The sequence below is a fragment of the Camponotus vicinus genome, unplaced genomic scaffold, assembly GCF_025532165.1.
Source record: "Camponotus vicinus isolate PSW18456_S1 unplaced genomic scaffold, iyCamVici1.0 SCAF_14, whole genome shotgun sequence".
Lineage (NCBI taxonomy): Eukaryota > Metazoa > Arthropoda > Insecta > Hymenoptera > Formicidae > Camponotus > Camponotus vicinus.
This window is the reverse complement of record NW_028141950.1, coordinates 2,657,248-2,680,508: the sequence shown is the minus strand read 5'-3', so window position 1 is coordinate 2,680,508 and position 23,261 is coordinate 2,657,248. Positions and strand designations below refer to the sequence as shown.

General features: G+C 30.1%; 4 protein-coding genes across 5 annotated transcripts; 3 read left to right on the top strand and 1 right to left on the bottom strand.

The window, feature by feature from the left end:
- Nucleotides 1-37: 37 nt before the first annotated feature.
- Nucleotides 38-5,868, bottom strand: LOC145965448 (carboxypeptidase D). Of its 2 annotated transcripts, XM_083088996.1 has the most exons (10): nucleotides 5,042-5,868; nucleotides 4,352-4,587; nucleotides 3,977-4,110; nucleotides 3,405-3,541; nucleotides 2,780-2,967; nucleotides 2,450-2,479; nucleotides 1,499-1,794; nucleotides 1,013-1,189; nucleotides 782-874; nucleotides 38-543 (listed from the first exon to the last, which is right to left on the bottom strand). In XM_083088996.1, the coding sequence occupies exons 2-10, from the start codon at nucleotides 4,584-4,586 to the stop codon at nucleotides 352-354; spliced, it is 1,482 nt and encodes a 493-aa protein (XP_082945122.1). In that variant the 5' UTR covers nucleotide 4,587; nucleotides 5,042-5,868; the 3' UTR covers nucleotides 38-351. The 2 variants fall into 2 exon arrangements, with proteins under 2 accessions (XP_082945122.1, XP_082945123.1); XM_083088997.1 differs by lacking the exon at nucleotides 2,450-2,479 and having other exon boundaries at nucleotides 5,042-5,862.
- Nucleotides 5,869-8,196: 2,328 nt separating this feature from the next.
- On the top strand, nucleotides 8,197-12,790 carry LOC145965624 (uncharacterized). The gene is made up of 10 exons (XM_083089287.1): nucleotides 8,197-8,567; nucleotides 8,960-9,340; nucleotides 9,501-9,702; nucleotides 9,828-9,983; nucleotides 10,072-10,106; nucleotides 10,872-11,192; nucleotides 11,633-12,013; nucleotides 12,164-12,365; nucleotides 12,499-12,654; nucleotides 12,743-12,790. Exons 1-10 carry the CDS (start codon nucleotides 8,206-8,208, stop codon nucleotides 12,788-12,790), a joined length of 2,244 nt encoding a protein of 747 aa, XP_082945413.1. The 5' UTR covers nucleotides 8,197-8,205.
- A 1,937-nt stretch (nucleotides 12,791-14,727) lies between these two features.
- On the top strand, nucleotides 14,728-16,678 carry LOC145965545 (4-vinylanisole receptor-like). The gene is made up of 5 exons (XM_083089200.1): nucleotides 14,728-15,089; nucleotides 15,515-15,895; nucleotides 16,037-16,238; nucleotides 16,370-16,525; nucleotides 16,631-16,678. The coding sequence occupies exons 1-5, from the start codon at nucleotides 14,728-14,730 to the stop codon at nucleotides 16,676-16,678; spliced, it is 1,149 nt and encodes a 382-aa protein (XP_082945326.1).
- A 2,928-nt stretch (nucleotides 16,679-19,606) lies between these two features.
- Nucleotides 19,607-21,600, top strand: LOC145965548 (4-vinylanisole receptor-like). Its single transcript, XM_083089204.1, has 5 exons — nucleotides 19,607-19,968; nucleotides 20,406-20,786; nucleotides 20,943-21,144; nucleotides 21,278-21,433; nucleotides 21,521-21,600. The coding sequence occupies exons 1-5, from the start codon at nucleotides 19,607-19,609 to the stop codon at nucleotides 21,566-21,568; spliced, it is 1,149 nt and encodes a 382-aa protein (XP_082945330.1). The 3' UTR covers nucleotides 21,569-21,600.
- Nucleotides 21,601-23,261: the final 1,661 nt, after the last annotated feature.

Sequence of the window (23,261 nt, the reverse complement as noted above, 5' to 3'; positions counted from 1 at the left end):
ATATTAGGTACTGTTGATTGTATAAAGTAAAAATATACATGTTTCTGTCTTTATAAATACAATAGAAAGAACGCTTTTTTTCACTACACGTTTGAGTGTTCATAACTGAAGTTCATAAGACGTAGAGTTTATTTCAGACTTAAACGTGTGATAATTTGCGCTATATTTGGCAGTATTTTGCCGATTAATCGGATTATGAATCTGTTCGCATTTTGCCCTAGCTTCTTCGAAGCCACAAATAGATTAAATTTTATCTTATTTTATACACACAATAATATATATATGTATATATAGAAGAAATAAATAATTAAATATATGTATCTTTTTTCGCGCGCGACATATTTCACGAGATTATCCGAAAAGATTGTTCACAAAGGTGTTAAATCCGTTACTGATAGACGAGAAGATACCGCTGTTGACATCGGCTGCGGTATTAACTCCCGATTGTGGTCGAAAGGGCAACGTATGTTCTCGATGAGGATAAGGCCTTCCGCCAGTATTTCCAGTATACAAAATAGATCCATTTTCATCGTTGTACTGCCTCTGTTTCGAATATATAAAGAATTTTAATGTATCTTATAAAATATATATAAGCGATTGAGGAATATATGTCATTGATTGATGGTAGAGTCCATGATTAATCTTTTTTGATAAAATAAATTTTAAAATCGATGGATTTTAAGCCCGTGAGTATAAAAGATAGTTTCGGATATATGTTAAGAAAAAAATGCGCAAATATATCGTTCTTATTTGTATTTGTGTGCTATTTGGCATTGCTTACCTTTAGCGAATAAAGCGTAACATTGAGAAGCGTCGGATGCTGCTCGATTACTACAAATTCAATCTCACGAGGTATGTATCCGTTTGAGAATACCTGATGTACAAAGTAAATATACCATTCAAAATGATGTAATAAGTAGCAGTTTTAACGATTTTCTAATTTTGTTATTAATTTTATTAGTAGAGTGATAAGAGAATCGCTGCATTTGAAGGATTACATTCTGCAACGTACCTCTAATTTGTAAACGCCAGGTAATAAGATTCTCCAAAATTCGCCATACTTGGTTGTCGAAAAGCTGACGTCTCGTGATTTTACTTTAACCGACGCTCTCTCAATGGGATTACCATTTTCATCGACAACGAAACCATGAACACCTCTATGAGCTTCTGCCAAGAACTTGATTAAAGACTAAAAAAATAACGAAGAACATTATATGCGCTGATCAATTTCACGGATCTCAACCAAATTATTCCTTTATCTTGTTACATCGGTGACGTAATTAAAAAATCATTGAGTCATCATCTGAGACATTATTTGCAATAACAGACTTGACTTGAGCAGATTTACAACAGAATGATAAATCGAGGTAAATTTTGCTTTTTAATTAAATGTAAATCTTAAAAAAGAGATTTATATCTTACAAAATTTTTATAGGAGGAGCGATATGTGAAATCTCTTGCAAAGTGTATTTTTTTAAATGTATTTCGCAAGACTCACCGCTCGATTTTCCTCCCAATAATGTGGCAAATCCGAGGCCGGTGGATATTTGCAGCAAGAAAGTTCCAAGGTAATTTCCATACATCCGTTCCATACATAGTTAAAGTCTTGCATTCCGCCGGTAAGCGGGTACCATTCGGCGCCGTTAGTAATTCCGCGTTTAAATGCGGGCTGGGACGGCGAGCACGGTAATCCCTGATACATAGATCCGTGGTTTCGAGAGTACGTCAACGATAAATGTTGAAACACATCGTCGTCCGGCGAGATACTTGGCGCCGCCGTGAAACTCTGAAACACTGTTCTCTTTACGTGAGACTATTACTGTTTTGCATAAACGATAGAGCCATCATCCATCTCTCGATATCCCGAAGATGATTCGTGTAATTTACAGACTGTTCTTTGAAACTTGGGATATTCATTCTATCTTTCGTTTAAATTTTCAAAATTATCTTTCTTTCGACATGAGACTAGCGTCTCGAAGCGCGAATAGCTTTATTCTTACACGAGAAATCATCTCCTTTTTATCGTTATATTTTATCGCTGCGAATTAACCATCTTGTTCCATCCTTTTTTTCTTGCTAGAGCCAGGCCGTACAAGGACATGCATTTTATGCCAGAAGCGTATAATCAGAACATCCATTTTCATTATATATTTCATTTTTATATATTCGGCGTATAGTTTATCGCGAGCTAGTGGAAACTTAATTTCTTCTATTCTATTTTTTCTACAATTTCTATTCTTTCTATTCTCTATTATTCTTCTACAAGTTCCAGCATGAAATCGTAGACTTTATCATTTACTTTTTTAAAATCATATCTGCGAGCCAATCTTTTATCGAAGAACATCAAAGATTTTATAAAGAATAATTATATTGTTTTCCTTAAGTAGATGATAATGTCGCTGATCATTGAACGCAATTAACAATTAAATAATCATATATTGCACAATACCTGCACATAGTGGCGCTGATCGACATATTCCTGACGGCATGAAAGTTTACATAATATCATGACAGCTTCAGAGCTACGCGCAGTTATAGTCATAGCTGTCTGTAATCTTACATAAACGGAACGTTAACGGAATTCGGAATCTAAATGCGTTGCTGGAAGCCACTCGTAAAAAATAGTAACGCCTTATTTTTTTTTTCAAAATTATTTCGCAAAAAGAATAATACGATAGTGATTTTGTGGCTGTGGACGATCGCGCCACCCGATCATTTTAACGATTAGCTCGGCATACATAATGATCGCACAAAGATCGACAAGAAATTTTCAACTTACGCGAATTTGGGGTATTGTCGAAGGGGTAACTGGCTACGAGAGCACCGCCGTGTAAACTGCCCGACAGCACGAACTGAATCTTTGAGACCCATTCCTTGACAGCTTCGGTCTCCGGCTGACTCTTTTTGTTGTTCTGCTTAAAGTAGTCCGGGAAGTTGCGATTTAAATCGAAGCCACGCGCGTTATACCTATCAAATTGTAGATTATAAGAGAATCAGGTATATTTTTTCTCTTTCTCATCGCGTCACGAATGAACCGTCTTCAACGGAAACGAAACCGCTCGATACGTCGACGAGTTCTGAATATAAGGTAGCTATTTTAAAGTTATTTTAAGTTTTGAAACATTAAGCGGAGAATTTTTATGCAAATTTAAATCAAAAACTTTTGCAGAGGAATCGTTGAAGAAGAGTCATAGTCACACAAATACACAGTACTCACTCACGCATACACATAATTTATGAAAAACATAATTCATTTTTATATATCTATAAGAAAAATATTATTTGTTATAATTTTTTTAAGATATATATAATATATAATATATACGAATATTTTTTGATCGATTACTTAAGTTTCACATCAATTTAAACTGAAAACAGATTAAAAAACGATGCAAATATCTAACCTGCCTTGACCACCATCGCAGCGTCCTTCTTTAGAAACTTCAAAGCCATCAGGATTCATTGACGGCAGAATATGAATCCTTGTATTATCCAATAACCACGTAATATATGCATCTGATCCATACGATGTTACGAGGAACTAAAAGGAAGAAAAGAGAGAATAGAATTTTATCTAGAAACATATTTGTATCGTTTGTTTGTCGAACAAAAATAGATTATTAATATTGTCAAAATTATTATTAATTTTAAGATAACTAATATTATTATTATATATTATTATTATTATATATTATATTATAAATTATTAATTAATATTATATTATAAATGTTCAAAAATTGTTAGCCTTTTATTAATGCATTATTATATCGCATTGCTAGAGTACAATTATCCTGCGCACAATATTAGATAACATTTTATTCGAGTATATATAAATCTCTATTATCTTCACAGAATATTGTGCACAATGATCTGGTGGAAAAATATACGTGCTGCATACACGTGTTTGCAAGTAATTCGTATCACGTCATTGCAAGTAACGTGATATGGAAATTCCAACGCCTGATAATTACATACATGAATGAGATGTAGCATTAACTCGCGTCCCACAGCTTCGTTTCCGTGTATGTTAGCGATATACTTTACATCAGGCTTCCCGATCATGTGCTCGTAAGGTGACGACGACACGACCATCACCCATAGATCACGACCTGTCGCACGAGAGAGTATGTCGCTTGAGATAAAAATATTCTTTATTCTTTTTTTTAACTTTAAATATAAAATTGTACATGAAATATTTATAAGTTTTGAAATATTTAAATTTTAAAATATCTTTTCCAGGATGTGCTGTTCTCTTTTTATCAAAAAATCGATGCGATATCTATATAAGTGTTTTATCTCTGAACGATGTATTCACACCGTATTCCTTTACGCATATAAGAGAATTCGTACCTTTCACCGACTTTCCTATCGAGTACAGAGCGGTGAGATTTTGAAATCGAAGGGATGTCGCGCGAAGAAAGCGGCTCATCTGCTCATAATTGTGATACTTGAATTCGATGTTGGATGGCTCCTCGTACATTAAGAAACGCGGATGATATTGACGAGGTAAATCTCCTTTACTAGGGAATTGCATTCCGCGAATGCTTCCATAGATTGAGATGAGAAAAAGTAGCACGCGATACATTCTGCAAGTATTGTAAGTGTAATGTAAATTTGTAAGTAATTTGTAATAAAATAGATGTGTAAGAGGTGCAATTAAGAATAATCATCTTTCATTTGCTTTCTAATTTAATAGAATATGAATGAATATAAATAAAAAAAAAATATATATATATATATATATATATAATATTAGAATATACTCATGCAAATAAGTAAGAATTATATAAAAAAATAAATGCAAGAAAAAAATACTCTTGTATACATCACATCACTCGAAAATTAAATAATGTATTATATTCATCGAAAAAAAATTCATTATAAAAAAATGGAGATACTATTATATTATATGTTTTAGAGATTAAATTGATATTTTGTAGTGTGTTGCATGCAATTTATCAAAATATCAACAAATATTTTCTCTTATATATGTATGTATAAATTTTTATCGTAAAATTTTATTAGAAAAATTTGCATTACCTGATAGTATTAGTGATAAACGTTTGTAAAAGTCGCTGAACACGATCGCACTAGCTTTGGAGTAATCTTTTGCGCGCGAGGAACGATCTTCTCTTTTGTGTTCGCGCACGCAGAAATTTATCCGTGAGAGCGACACAGGGCAGTGAAAATGACAATTCGCACAACGAGCTTTTCGCGATGATCTTCTTTTTTCTCTCCTGACCGTTTACGTGGCGGCTGGCGCCGATGACGAGGACACGCACTTTTCGTCGTACGCGATCACGTTGGCGAACAGGTCGACGGACGGCATTTGGCGGAAGTCGAGGGGATAAAAAATAAGGAGATGGAAAGAAAAAAAAGAAGAAAGAAGGAAACCACGAAAGAAGAGGAACGCGCCGGCAGTGAACGAGAATGAGGTCCGCGCGCGGACGGTTGACAGTTAACGTCCGAACGTAGGAGGAAGGTGTTAGCCGCCTCTCTCGCCTGCGTGAGAGTAGCAGCGAGATACTGCGAACTCTTACAAAGAGAAGCGAAATATGCCGTGCACTCACTATACCACCACCAGTATACCGGTAGACCAGCACCAGCAAACCACCACCACCACCGCCGACGCCACCACCGCTACTAATGAAGCCCACTTCCTCCGTCACCGGTATCTGCACCGCTGTCTGCTCTCTCTCTGTTGTAGACCAACCACTGGCACAATGTGTACCAGCTAGCTAGGAGACAGCCCGTTTACCCGTCTCATCTCGGCATTCTACCACAACGTCAACGGGCGCACAATGAGCAGCCCGTCGGGCGTATCGCCGCGAATTGTTATATTTCATGCACGCATTTAGCGTACATCCACACGCACACACATTAATAAGCGCGATATCTCTGGAGATCTTTTGCGTAAACGTAACACAGGAAGTTTCGGACCGTGATGCGACGAGATAAAGCCCGAAATCCGCTCGGAATCCGTAAAAAGGGAAACTTTCGACAATTACAGACGGGTCTATAAAAAATGATTCTTTTAATATAACGTTAATAAATAGACGTCTAAATTTAGCGACCCATAACAACATCGCTTAATTGCACTACTTGGAAATATTTATTTTAAATCGATATTATATTAGATTAATTGTTGTATTAGCTTGCTATATTAGATTGCTATATTTGTTTATGCAAATAATGAAGAAATTTCTTCCCAGACATATATATATATATATATATATATATATATATATATATATCATTAGATGATATTTTAATTATAAATTATTGTCATTGTTTTATATAATATAAGTGATATAAAGCGAATTATTTACTGATAGAGTTGTCTTTATTAAGACTAGCGTCACTTTACATATTAAAGAGGACAAGTACATATATATCAACTCGCGTGCGCGGCTACCAGTTACGAATCACTACTACTATTACCGTTACCGCACACTCTACTATCGTTCACCAACGCTACCGGTGTTAATTGAGGTGAAGAGGTTTTCGTTCTTGATGTTTGGCGCACGGACCCATCCTCCGCCCCCGCCGCCACGAGGAGGAGGACGGGGAGGCATTCGCGTCAGCTCCGGACGCTATATATTTTCGAATATAATGAGCCTGCCCGCGTCCATCTGAGACACCAATACAGCTATGATATACAGGTCGATAGAACATTCGTAAGATCACCGACGTCCACCACCACCATCACCACGTACTTTCGACGAGTTATTGAGGACGGTGTCCTACTAGCGGTGCCCGACCCCTCTTCTCTCCCTATTCATGACCGAGGCACGGATCACGGTTTCGGATGGATCGTTGAACCCGCGGGAGGAAGGTGAAACACGTCACAAAAAAAAAAAATTCAGCCAGAAGTGTGTCACCGAGGCGCGCGAGCGTGATGTAGCGAGTGAAATGAGAGAGGTGGGGGACAGAGATTGAGAGGACGGCGCGAAGACGGAGAGGAAGTCCGAGAACTTGGTGCGTTTTCCAAGGTAGATTTCGCTCACGGTCGACGATTTACCTTGAAACGAGGAAAAAAAATCATCTCCTCCGAAGGCGATCTCTTTCATAACGGGAATGTGTATAAGTTAAAGTTCAATGATGGAATTTGGATAAAATAAACGTACAGGGAACCTCTTGCATACGTCTCGTTCATTTATCTGGAATAAATAATTTTTCAGAAAATTAGCGGATATAAATGTTACGGAAACATATGATTATAGTTAAAACGAGAGAGTTGTCATTACAAACATCGCGATTTAAAGCCGTAATTAACAAACTATAGAATAACGTAAATTCTTGAAACAAAAGTAAGTCATTGAAAATCGATTGGCACCTCCTCTATAAAATAATTGTGATTCTTGATATCATCATCTCATGTTCTCATATTTTTTGCAAAATCATATTATGTTAAATATTATGTTAAATATTTCAAAATATAGTTACCAAATTAGATGAAAGTTTAATTTCGCTCTACGTTATACGTCATACTATATCCAGTAACTAGATATTTCTGCTGCATAAATAGGTACTTTTAGGAAACAAATATTGCATTTATTGATCCAATTGAGAACTCGTGTTGCTATTATTTAGAATTATGCAATGCACTTAAATACAAGTATATTTCGTTTCCTGAGAACGCGACAATATGTTAGAATTCACTGCAAAGGAAATATAACATCCCTCAAATGTATCACGAACTGTATACCTTATAATTAAGTCGTCGATATCTTACCAGTGATAAAGTACACGACAGCTATTAACGAATCAATAATACGGCGGCTATTATTAATGAATAATTAATTTTAAGCTGGATATAGAGACAACGAAATATAATACGAAAACACTTAACTAGTGCCTTACGAAGCTTGGTCACGTATGCATTTAAAAAATAATTAATATTTTTATCAAATTTTTTTAGATTATTCTTTAAAAATATTTTTATAAATCTATGTTTTACCTATATATTTTTATTCTACCGTAAAATTTTAAGCATTAATTCAATAACATATTTGCAAATACCTTGTGGTTTATATTTACAGCAAAAAAAAAAATTAAATTGCACAACTTCAATTTGTATCTGTAAAAATGATAAATACATCTTAATAGAGTTAAATATTTCAAAATTGTATTTTTCAGCAAATGAAGGAAATTTATGGCTTTTATTATAGTTGGTGCTAATATTGCAGCAAATGTAGGCAAAAATGCAGACACTCTCTCTTAATTTTTTTTTGTATACCATTAGTGGTATGTGGCGACCAATCGAATGGTCTTCGAAATGTTCTAAAATGCTGTATAGTATGCTCACTTGCTTCACGATGTGTCTGTTAATGATTCTAATGCTAACTCAATTGCTGGATATTATCCTTGTTATCGATAACGTGGACGATTTCGCCAAGAATTCTTTAATGTTTCTTTCGACTGTCAGTGTATTATTTAAGGCAATTGCTGTTATAACACGTCGAGATGAACTTGTCAATTTGATCGAGACACTACAAAAGAAACCTTGCAAAGCTTACAATGAAGAGGAGAGCGACATTCAGTCGAAATTCGATTGTATGATCAAGTTGGTATTTAACTGATGATGATGTCACAATCTTGGTGAATTGATAGATATGAATAAATATCTTATCAACCAATTAAATAAAATAATGAATCAAATAAGTAAATTAAACTAAAGAGATTTAATAAATATATGCGAAATTCTAAATTAATTTTCTTAAGTTATTCAAAAAGTTAGAGTGTGTACTATCAAATTATTATAAATCTAAATGTTTTACTCATGCATTTGTGTTAGTTATCTAAAGTACTGTGTGCAATGATAATCAAAGATCATATTTTTCTTTATATTTACTGAGCAATATCGTTAATCTATATAATTTCAAAACACACAACACACTGTTGTTATACACTGCTTTTATACGTTGATTATTATATGTTTTCACAAAATGTATGCAGATCATATTCCATAAAGTACACATCTCTGGCATCGTTTTCTGTCACTGGTGGCATAATAGGAGGTTTGCTAAATACTTTAGAGGGTCAATTACCCTTTAGGATGTGGGTACCGTACGATTATACTTCGCCCTTTTTATTCTGGCTTACATCAATTCAAGAGTTGGTGGCTACAACTTTTGGCGCAATTGTAAATGTTGCGACGGAGACCACAGTATTGGGATTTTGCTTACAAATATGCGCACAAATTGAGATTTTGAAACATCGCCTGCAAATAATGATGAAGTCCAGTAAGAAAGAGGAAACTCCCATTTCGCTGAATGATGCATCAAATGGAACAGACAGATTTTCGGAACATATTTTACATCATCTATGTATAATCAGGTTCGTCAAGCAGATGATAAAGTTATTTTATGTACGTATTTCTCTGTGTTAAATATATTAAATAAAGTGTTTGATGTTTTCATAATATTAGTTGTGGTACCTTTTTAACTTTGTACATATTAATTATATAATTTGCAACATAATATAAAAATATTTATAGACTTGCCAAAATGATCAATAAGGTATTCAGCCAAGTGATATTTGTCCAATTTTTCGCCAGCATATTGGTATTGTGCACAAGTCTGTATCATTTATCTTCTCATATAACAATTACTGACATCATCAGCTTGATTATCTATGTACTTTGCATGTTTGTCCAAATTTTTGTTTACTGTTGGGCTGGAAACGAAGTTATACTTAAGGTAGTCGTTAGGATACATAAAAAAGCAAAGAATAGCATTGATGCGCAAATTGTATTTTACGAGCATTTTACCAAAAATGTTCAGCTAATGATCTCATTATTCTAATTGTGTTTTTATTTTTTCAGAGTACTGGATTGAGTGAAGCTATATATGAAATGGATTGGATATTGATGCCAATTAGTAAGCAAAAAGATCTATTGATGATTATGAAACGTAGTACACGTCCTATCAAGCTTACCAGTAGCTTCTTGGTGACATTATCTCTGGAGTCTTACGGCAGTGTTAGTATTAAAATTTAAAGTTTTTTAAATATTTAATAATATAAGAAAATTTAATTTCCACTAAAATTTTTCAAATTTTATTTTACAGCTTTTGAAAGCGTCTTACTCTGCATTTAATCTTTTGCAACAATCTTAAAATTTTATTTACTCTTTTGCAATATATCATGTATATGCGCACTTATCATAAATATATTCCTCATCACAGAATATGAAATTTGATATGTCTTCTTTTAGCTATTATAACAATTGATATTTTAAAAACAAATTATTTAGAATTCAAATTGGTAGATACAAAATAAACTAAATTGAAAACAAATCATTAATATAATGATATATTATAATGAATCATTAATATAGTGATATATTATAATGAATCATTAACATAATGATATATTATAATCAATCATTAATACGGCGGCAGTTCTTAATGTATTTTTAATTTCAAGCTGGATATATAGAGACAACGAAATATGATACGAAAACATTTCATTAGTGCCTTACGAACGTTGGTCACGAATGCATTATTGTATATTTATCATTTTTACAGATACATACAACTTGAAGTTGTGCGATTTAATTTTTTTTGCTGTAAATATTAACCAAGGTACTTGCAAATGTATTGTTGAATTAATGTTTGAAATTTTACTGTACAAAATATATACGTAAAACATAGATTTATAAAAATATTTTTAAAGAATGATTTAAAAAAATTTGATAAAAATATCAATTATTTCTTGATTATATATCTTAATAGAGAGTTAAATATATCAAAACTGCTTTTTTCCGCAAATAAAGAAAATCTGTGGCTTTTATTATAGTCGCTGCTAATATTGCAGCAATTGTAGAGATGAAGATACTCTCTTTAAACTTTTTTTTATATACCATTAGTGGTATATGGCGACCAATCGAGTGGTCTTCGAAATGTTCTAAAATGTTATATAGTATGCTCACTTGCTTCACGATGTATTTATTAATAATTTTCACGCTGACTCAATTGCTGGATATTATTCTTGTTATTGAAAACGTAGATGATTTTACTACGACTTCTTTACTGTTACTTTCGACTGTCAGTGTATTATTTAAGGCAACTGCTGTTATAACACGTCGCGATGAAATTGTCAATTTAATCGATACATTACAGAAGAAACCTTGCAAAGTGTACACTGAAGAAGAGAGTGATATCCAGATGAAATTCGATTGTACGATCAGGTTGGTATATTTATTGATACAACTGTTAATTATGTTATGTACAATCTTATTGACGTGTAAATTGGCAGATACAAATAAATATTTTACCAATCAATTAAATTAAATAAAAACGAAATAAATAAATTGGACTAATGAGATTTAATTTAATAAATATATGCGAAATTCTAAATTAATTTTCTTAAGTTATTCAAAAAATTGGAGTACTATCAAATTGATGTACTATCAAATTATTATAATAATCTAAATATTTTGCTCATGCATTTGTGTTACGAATAATTATTTAAAGTACTGTATACAATGATAATAAAGATGGTATCTTTTTTTACTGTACAGTATCGTTAATCTATATAATTTCAAAACACATACGCACACAATACACACTGCTCTCGTGCATTGCTATTATACATTAATTATTATATGTTTTCATAAAATATATACAGATCATATTCCATAAAGTACACATCTCTGACATTGCTTTCCGTTACTGGTGGCATAATAAGAGGGCTGCTCCAAATTTTAGAGGGTCACTTACCCTTTAGGATGTGGGTACCGTACGATTATACCTCGCCTTTTTTACTTTGGTTTACATCAATTCAAACGTTTGTGGCTGTAATTTTTGCCACATTTGTAAACCTCGCAACGGAAACCACGGTATTGGGTTTTTGCTTACAAATATGCGCACAAATTGAGATTTTGAAATATCGTCTGCAGAGAATGATGAAATCCAGTGAGAAAGAAACCTCCAGAATTTCATTGAATGATGAGTTAAATGAAACAGGTAGATTGTCGGAATATATTTTACATCACCTGTGCATAATCAGGTTCGTCAAACAAATAATAAAGTTATTTTATATTTTTATCTTTCTATTAAATAGTGTTTGATGTATTTATAATATTGTTGTATTACTTTATTAATTTTGTACATATTAATTACATAACTTACAACACACATAATATGAAAATATTTACAGACTTGCCAAAATGATCAACAAGGTATTCAGCCAAGTGATCTTTTTCCAATTTTTCGCCAGCATATTGGTGTTATGCACAAGTCTGTATCATTTATCTTCTCATGAGGCAATTATAGAAATCATCAGTTTCGTTATCTATTTACTTTGTATGTTTGTCCAAATTTTTGTTTATTGTTGGGCTGGAAACGAAGTTATACTTAAGGTAGTCATGAGGATGCATAAAATGGCAAACAAAGAATGGCATTGTTGCGCAAAATTATATTTTACAATCTTTTCACAAAAATTTTTCAGCTGATGATCATCTCATTATTCTAATTGTATTTTTATTTCTTTAGAGTACTGGATTGAGTGAAGCTGTATATGAAATGGATTGGATATTGATGCCAATTAATAAGCAAAAAGATCTATTGATGATTATGAAGCGTAGTACACATCCTATCAAATTTACCAGTAGCTTCTTGGTGACATTATCTCTGGAGTCTTACGGCAGTGTTAGTATTAAAATTTAAAGTTTTTTAAATATTTAATAATATAAGAAAATTTAATTTCCACTAAAATTTTTCAAATTTTATCTTACAGATTTTGAAAGCATCTTACTCTGCATTTAACCTTTTGCGACAATCCTGAAATGTTATTTACTCTTTTGCAATATATTATGTGTATGCATATTTATCATAAATATATTCCTTGTCACAGAATATGAAATTTTATTTTTTTATATCTTCTTCTATTATAATAATTATGTTATATTTTAAAAATAAATTATCTAGAATTCACAAATTGGTAGATACAAAATAAGCTAAATTGAAATCAAAGGCTTTTTGCAATTATTCACGAAACACCTTATTTGAATACAGATTTGCAATACAGATTTTCTTATATGTCATTTTTAAGAAAGACATGAAAAACATTTAATTTCAGAAGATATCTTAATTCATCTAATAATTCAGTTAGTAAATTAACTTAATATATAATTAACTTAATAATATTTTGTGATTTTGTAATTTGTGGATTATTTTTGAATTTTTTGTGGATTTTTACAGTATATTTAATAATTTTAAAATTATTTACAAGAATGATTGATAAGATATAAAAATTCTTAAAATGGTTACAAAAAAAATTTATTAAGATTCAGAAACATTTTATCATTTATTTAAAAAATAAAAAATATTTTCACATATATTATTCTATATAGTTTTAATGTATTTCATATCTTTTATCGGAAGATATCATATGTATTATAACTATATAAAATAATTATATTTATGTATATTATTTTTATTCTTTAAATAAATGATAATGTCTCTGATTATTGAATTAACAATTAAATAATCATATATTGCATAGTACACTACATATAGTGGCAATCGATGTATTTCTGACGGCATGAAAGTTTACATATCATGATAGTTTTAGATCTATGCGTAGTTATAGCTGTTTGTAATCTTACATAAACGGAATTCAGAATCGAAATGTGTTGCTAGTAGGTACTTAAAAATAAAAACGCCTTCTTTTCTTTTGGTTCAAAATTATTTTGCAAAGAAAATAATAGTAATTTTGGCTGTGGGCCAGAACGCCAGTATCGGCAATAAGAAAATGCTGTCGTAAATATCAATCATTCAAAAATTAAATAATACATCATTTTCATTAAAAACGTATAAAAAATGGATGTGTTAAATTGATATATTTAGAATATTAAATTAATTTTGTGTTGCATGCAATTTATCAAATATCAACAAATATACATATATACATGTGTGTGTGTGTGTGTGTGTGTGTGTGTGTGTGTGTATATATAGTCTGAAACACAAGTAAGTCGCTAAAAATCGATTGACAGCTTTCTGTTCTGTAAAAGAATTGTAATTTTTTATATCATCATCTCATGTTGCCATATTTTTTGTAAAATATTATTATGTACAAAATAATATTACGTTTAATATTTCAAAACATTTCAAATAGTTATTAAATCAGATGAAAGTTTAATTTTGTTCTAACATCCTTCAAATGTATCACAAAGTACTATTACCTTATAATTAAATTGTTGATATCTAGTGATAAATATAAAGTACAACAGCTCAATGAATCTTTAACATAATGATATATTATAATGAATCGGCGTTAATACGGCGGCAATTATTAATGAATTATTAATTTTAAGATGGATGTGCAGAGACAACGAAATATGATACGAAAACATTTCACTAGTGTCTTACGAACCTTGGTCACGTATGCATTATTGTATATTTATCATTTTTACAGATACGTACAAATTGAAGTTGTGCAATTTAATTATTTTGCTGTAAATATTAATCACAAGGTACTTGCAAATGTGTTGTTGAATTAATGCTTGAAATTTTACTGTACAAAATATATACGTAAAACATAGATTTATAAAAATATTTTTAAAGAATAATTTTAAAAAATTTCATAAAAATATCAATTATTTTTTGATTATATATCTTAATAGAGAGTTAAATATATCAAAACTGTTTTTTTCAGCAAATAAAGAAAATCTGAGGCTTTTATTATAGTCGCTGCTAATATTGTAGCAAGTGTAGACAGAAATGCAGATACTCTCTTTCAATTTTTTTTTATATACCATTAGTGGTATATGGCGACCAATCGAGTGGTCTTCGAAATGTTCTAAAATGTTATATAGTATGCTCACTTGCCTCACGATGTGTTTATTAATAATTTTAACGCTGACTCAATTGCTGGGTATTATTCTTGTTATTGAAAACGTAGATGATTTTGCTACGACTTCTTCACTGTTACTTTCGATTGTCAGTGTATTATTTAAGGCAACTGCTGTTATAACACGTCGCGATGAAATTGTCAATTTAATTGAAACACTACAGAAGAAACCTTGCAAAGCTTGCAATGAAGAGGAGAACGACATTCAGATGAAATTCGATTGTATGATCAGGTTGGTATATTTATTGTCGATGATGTCACAATTGTTGACATGTAAATTGATAGATATAAATAAATATCTTATTAATCAATTAAATTAAATAACAAACGAAATAAATAAAGTGAACTAAAGAGATTTAATTTAATAAACATAGGCGAGATTTTCTAAATTATTTGTCTTAAGTTATTTAAAAAATCGGAGTGTGTATATACTATCAAATTATTATAATAATCTAAATATTTTGCTCATGCATTTGTATTACGAACAATTATCTAAAGTATTGTATACAATGATAATAAAGATGATATCTTTTTTTACTGATCAGTATCGTTAATCTATATAATTTCAGAACACATACGCACACAACACACATTGCTCTCGTGCATTGCTATTATACATTGATTATTATATGTTTTCACAAAATATTGTATATACAGATCATATTCCATAAAGTACACATTTCTGGGATTATCTTCTCTATTTGGTGGCATAATAGCAGCGCTGCTCAAAACTTTAGAGGGTCACTTACTCTTTAGAACGTGGGTACCGTACGATTATACCTCGCCTATCTTGTTATGGTTTACATCAATTCAAGTGATTGTGGCTGCAATTTTTGCCACATTTGTAAACCTCGCAACGGAAACCACGGTATTGGGTTTTTGCTTACAAATATGCGCACAAATTGAGATTTTGAAATATCGTCTGCAGAGAATGATGAAATCCAATGAGAAGGAAACCTCCAAAATTTCATTGCATGATGAGTCAAATGAAACAGGCAAATTGTCGGAATGTATTTTACATCACCTGCGTATAATCAGGTTCGTCAAACAGATAAGTTATTTTATATATTTATCTTTCTATTAAATAGTGTTTGATGTATTTATCATATTATTGTGGTATATTCATTAATTTTGTACATATTAATTATGTCTTACAACATAATATGAAAATATTTACAGACTTGCGAAAATGATCAACAAGGTATTCAGCCAAGTGATCTTTTTCCAATTTTTCGCCAGCATATTGGTGTTATGCACAAGTGTGTATCATTTATCTTCTCATGTGACAATTGCAGACATCATCAGCTTCGATATCTATGTGTTTTTTATGTTTGCCCAAATTTTTATTTATTGTTGGGCTGGAAACGAAGTTATACTTAAGGTAGTCATGAGAGTGCATAAAAAGGCAAACAAAGAATGGATGTTGCGCAAAATTATATTTTATAATCTTTTCACCAAAATTGTTCTGCTGATAATCATCTCATTATTCTAATTGCGTTTTTATTTCTTCAGAGTACTGGATTGAGTGAAGCTATATATGAAATGGATTGGATATTGATGCCAATTAATAAGCAAAGAGATTTATTGATGATTATGAAGCGTAGTACACGTCCTATCAAATTTACCAGTAGTTTCTTGGTGACGTTATCTTTGGAATCTTACGTCAATGTTGGTATTAAAATTTCAAGTCTTTTTTATATTTTTTTATATTTTTATATTTCACATAAATTTTTTTTTAATTTCCACTAAAATTTTCCAAATTTTATTTTACAGCTTTTGGAAGCGTCTTATGCTGCATTTAATCTTTTGCGACAATCCTGAAGTGTTATTTACCCTTTTGCAATACATAATGTGTATGCATATTTATCATGAATATATTCCTCATCACAGAATTTTGATATATCTTCTTTTAGCTATTATTATTATAGCAATTAATATTTTAAAAACAAGTTACCTAGAATTCACAGGTAGGTACAAAGTAAACTAAATTGAAATCAAATGTTTTTTGCAGATAGTCGCAAAGCCTCTTTTGGATGCAATACAGATTTTCTTATACTTATTTTTAAGAAAGCATATAAAAATATTTAAATTCGGAAGATATGTTAATTGAAATAATTATTCAGTTAACAAATTCAACTAATTTAATTAATAATATTTTGTGATTTAATTTGTAGATTTTTACAATATATATAATAATTTTTACAATTATTTACAAAAATGTTTGATTAGACCTAAAAATTATTAACATGTTTATAAAAAAGAATGTTTCATTAAGATTCTATCGTTTATAGAAAGGTATCAAATATACCATAAAGAATAACTATATATGTATATATATTTTTTATTCTTTAAGTAAATATGTTGTTGATTATGAACGTTAACAATTATATAATCATATATTGCACAGTACTTTGCATATAGTGGCAATCGATATATTCCTGACAGCATGAAAGTTTACATATGACGGCTTCAAATTTATGCACAGTTATAGCTGTTTGTAACATAAATGTTTGTTACACAACAAAACGTTAACGGAATTTATAATCTTAATCTCGAAATTATAATCTTTTTTCCAATTATTTCGCAAAGAAAAGAATAGTAATTTTGGCTGTGAGCTAGAACGGTCTCACCATTCAATAAGAAAATGTTATCATACATCATTCAAAAATTAAATAATGTATTATTTTCATTGAAAACTTGTACAAAAAATGAATGTATTATATTAATATAATTAAAATATTAAATTAAGGTATTGTATGCAATTTATCAAATTTGAAATATATATATATATATATATATATATATATATATATATACAGGGTGTCCCGAAACTAACGCTTGATATTTTAAAGGCAGACTCTCTGGCCAATTTAAAAACGATTTTTCCTCAGCGAAAATGTCGAGGGAGATCATTATTTTTTGCATATTCCCAATTTTTGTCATCATGTATCTTTCTAACTAAGCCTTAAATTAAAATTTTATTAAAGTAAACTCTACCTAAAATTAACTAAAGAATGTGACTTTATTAATATTTTATTCCCATAAGTCTTAGTTTGCGAAAAACCCTTTATTTTCAATCGTTTATAACTCGAAAACTATTAGTGCCGCGACATTTTCGCTGAGGAAAAATCGTTTTTAAATTGCCCAGAGAATCTGCCTTTAAAATATCAAGCGTTAGTTTCGGGACACCCTGTATATATGTGTGTTAAAACTTTATTAGAAAAATAAGCATTATCCGATAAACGTATCAGAGATAAACGTTCGAAAGTCACTTCGCAGAACACGATCATACTAATTTTAGAGCAATCTTTTACGCTGAAAGAACGATAATCCTTTTCCGCACATGGAAATTTACCTGTGAGAGTGATGCAAGTCAGTAAAAATGACGATTCGCACAACATATTTATCGCGATGATACTAGTTTTCTTTTTTTCTTTCCGTTTATGTGATGGCCAGTGCTGATGATGGGAACACGCACATTTCGTTGTACACGATTAGATTGCTAGACAGGTCAATAGACAGCATTTACAGAAGTCGAAAGATAATTAAAAAAAAAAGATGAAAAAAGAAGAAAGAAGCAAACTACAAAAGATGAAGGGCACGTTGGTAGTGAACGAGCAAAATTAAAACAGATGAATAAGCGTGGTGTGCGAAGAAAATTGTCATACACGTGCTGTTTACTTATTTCGGAGAAACTTTTCAGAATTAGCGGGAATAAACATGTCGTGAGAGAATATATTCTCTCGAGCGATCCACAATATTATGGAAACATATAACTATTCTTAAAACAACAGGACTGTCATTATAAACATCGCGACTTAAAGCCGTAATTAACAGCTATAGAGTAGCTGCATGCTAATGTAATTCTTGGAACACAAGTAAGTCACTACAAATCGATTGACAGATTTTTTCGCTATAAGAAAATTGTGATTTTTGATATCATCGTCTCACGTTGCTATATTTTTTTATAAAATATTGTTACAAAATAATATTACGTTTAATATTTCAAAATATAGTTACTAAATTAGATAAATGTTTATTTTCTACATGTTATATGTTACATTTTATATCCAATATATTCCTATAGCAAAAATATAAATTTTTAAAAAACGAATATTTTTTACATTTATCGATTCAATTGTAACTTCGTGAGTGTCATTATTTAGGATTGTACAATATGCTTAAATACAAGTATATTTAGAATCCTGGGAACGCGACAATATGTTGAAATTCACCGGAAATATGACGTTCCTATAATGCCTCAAACAATTACATACAACTACATACCTCATAATTATATCTTCGATATCTTACCAGGCAATAAAGTATCCATAGATACCGTCGTATCAGTTATTAATGAATTAATAATTTTAAGCAGCGTAAGGATAAAACTTGATACTTAAGTAGTGTCTTGCGAACTTTGATCGCGTGTGCATTATTGTGTGTTAAACATTTTTAGAGATACGTTTTACAAATTAAAGTTATGTAATTTAAGTTTTTGCTGCAAATTAACCACAAGATATTTGCAATTGTGGTATTAAAATTCAAGCTTGAAATTTTACTTTTTGGAAATATATGCGAAATATAGATTTATGAGAGTATTTTTAAAAAATAGTAAAAAAATTTGATGAAAATATAATCAATTATTTTTAGATTATATATTTTAATTATTAAATATTTCAAAATTCACTTTTTTTAATAAATAAAGAAAATCTGCCGCTTTTAATATTGCAGCAATTGTAAATAAAAATGCAGATACTGTCTTTTAATTTCTTTTTATATACCATTAGTGGTATGTGGCGACCAATCGAGTGGTCTTCAAAATGTTCCAAGATGCTGTATTGGATACTCACTTGCTTCACGATGTATTTATTAATAATTTTAATGCTGACTCAATTGCTAGATATTATTCTTGTTATTGATAACATAGACGATTTCGCCACGAATTCTTTACTGTTACTTTCGTCTGTCAGTGTATTATTTAAGGCAACTGCTGTTATAACACGTCGCGATGAAATTGTCAATTTAATCGAAACACTCCAGAAGAAACCTTGCAAAGTGTACAATGAAGAAGAGAGCGATATCCAGATGAAGTTCGATTGTTTGATCAGGTCGGTACATTTAAGTGATGCAACTGTCGATGACATCACAATCTTGTTAGCATGTAAATTGATAGATAAAAATAAATATGTTATTAGTCAATTAAATTAAATTAAATAATGCAAAACAAATAAAATAAAGTAAAGGGATTTAATTTAATAAATATATAAGAAATTTTCTAAGGATTAATTCTAATAGTTAATTTTTTTAAATTATTAAAAAAAGATTAATATACTAATTATTATAAATCTAAATGTTGCACTCCTGCATCTGTATTACGAAAGTTATTTAAAGTGCTGTATATACAATGATAATCAAAGATGATTATTAGTCTTTCTATTTACTGAGCACAGTTAATACTGTTAATCTATATAATTTCGAAACACATACAACATATATTGCTCTTTCGTACATTGATATTTACACTGATTTCGCGAAACATATGCAGATCATATTCCATAAGATATACGTCTTTGGCATCATTTTCTGCCACTGGTGCCGTACTAGGAGGAATGTTCAATATTTTAGAGGGTGAATTACCCTATAGGATGTGGGTACCGTACGATTACACGTCGCCTCTTTTATTCTGGTTTACATCAATTCAAGAGGTGGTGGCTGTAATTTTTGGTACAATTGTAAACGTTGCGACGGAGACCACAGTATTGGGATTTTGCTTACAAATATGCGCACAAATTGAGATTTTGAAACATCGTCTGCAAAAAATGATGAAGTCCAGTAAGAAGGAGGAAACTCCCATTTCGCTGAATGATACATCAAATGGAACAGGCAGATTGTCGGAACATATTTTACATCATCTATGTATAATCAGGTTCGTCTAGCAAATGATGAAGTTATTTTATGTACGTATTTTTCTGTTAAATATATTAAATAATGTTTGGTATATATATAATATTAGTTTTAATATCTTTTTAATTTTCTACATATTAGTTGTATAATTTGCAACATAATATAAAAATATTTATAGACTTGCCAAAATTATCAATAAGGTATTCAGCCAAGTGATATTTGTCCAATTTTTCGCCAGCATATTGGTGTTATGCACAAGTCTGTATCATTTATCTTCTCATATGACAATTACCGACATCATCAGTTTGATTATCTATGTACTTTGCATGTTTGTCCAAATTTTTGTTTATTGTTGGGCTGGAAACGAAGTTATACTTAAGGTAGTCATAAGGATGCATAAAGAGAAAACCAACGAATAGCATTATTGTGAAAAATTTTATTTTAGAAGCTTTTCGCAAAAATTGTTTTGCCGACGATTATTTCATTATTCTAATTATGTTTTTATTTTTTCAGAGCACTGAATTGAGTGAAGCTGTATATAAAATGGATTGGATATTAATGCCAATTAGCGAACAAAAGGATCTACTGATGATTATGAGGCGTAGCACACGACCTATCAAGTTTACCAGTAGCTTTTTGGTGACATTATCTCTGGAATCTTATGGCAATGTTGGTACTATAATTTCAAGCTTTTTTGATATTTTGTAATATAAAGAAAATTTTTATTTTCTATTATAATTTTATTTTATTTTACAGCTTCTGAAAACGTCTTACTCTGCATTTAATCTTTTGCAACAATCTTAAGATTTTATTTATTCTTTCGCAATATATCATATATATATGATAATTTATTAGAAATAAATTACCCATCACACAGAATTTAAAATTTCAATATATTTTTTTTTTAGAATTATTATTGCCGTTGTTATTTTTTAGGTAAATTTTTTTAGAATTTACACATAGATTGTACAAGGTAAATTAAATTCAAATCAAACGTTTTGCAAATATTTGCAAAACATCTAATTTGAATGCAATGCAGATTTTCTATATGTAATTTTTAAGAAAGGCATGTAAAAATATTAAAATTCAGGAGAATCTTAATTCAATTAATAATCCAATACATTTTGAGATTTAATTTCTGTATTTTTACAACATATAAAATAATTTTTAAAATTATTAGCAAAAATGCGAATATTGCTAACATGGATATAAGTGTTAATTAAAATTCTTAATTAATATGCAAAAGAGTTTTTTTTTATGTTCTATTGGAAATAAATATTACTCAAAAATATATATTACTCAAAAGTGTGTAAAGATATTAGAAGAAATATGCAAAATATAGAAGTAAAAATTTCTTTAAAAAGAAACTGCTACAATTATAATAGTCTATATATATAGAATATTTAATCAATTAAAATCAACTAAAAAGTGTCCAAACAGAATGTTCATATAAAAATATTACATGTTTGTTTAGAAATGTTATATCATTATAATTAAAAAATGTTGGTGCGTTAAGCACCATTATAACGAGGAAATACACAATTTAAAATTTTTGTTTGATTAAAGAATTCTCTAAGAATAAAATACCTATTATTTTTTATACCTTATAAAACACACGATGTATACGCCAGGATAATAATGTCTCGTCGTATTTGATAGAGATATGTATACGGTTCTGCAACTTGGAAAAATATCTGATTGCATTATATCTACTTATTACATTTTATATTTTATTCGACAATGAAATGAAGAAAGTATAATCGTTTGTATTTCTTTTGCGGAGAAATATAAATTTATATATAATCTAAGTCTCTTAAGAGAGAGTTGTATTCGACGACAAAAGATAAACATTATTCGATGGGAATGTAACAATATGCTTAGATAAAAGGGTAGAATATCAGGTTGATCGATACAGAGAAAGTAGTCATCATTACAGTCATGTATTGTCATGTATGTATCATTACAATATTTATATATAAACGGAAAATAATGTGCACGGTAATACAAAATAATAGACTTCACATTAAGTTGTTGAGCATAATAATTAATATAAGATCATGATGTTAAAGAAAGTATATTCTCTTGCACGTGCGCGTTTTAGTTAAAGTTTAATTGTCTCGGTATTGAAACAGTCTACGTCCGTTTAGTATTTATCATTTCTATTGTGCTAAAATATGAGAAGCAATATTTCGAAAAAGTGTGATATAAATATCTATTTTTAAATTATATTTACACATATTTTCATAATTAAAAATTATCCGATTTTTCAGACTAATATTATCTATATGTTAGATAAATAAAATTTTTCATAATTAGTGTTTAAAGTGAAATGCGCGAGTCGCTCATAAAATTTTATCATCCTATAATATATCATATAAAAAATTATATCCTATTTTATATTGAGTTTTTCTCCTAAAATTCCCAAAAATTAATTAATATATTTGAAGAAATAAAAAAAAAAGAATTATCATGATATAAATGATTATTATGTTTATTT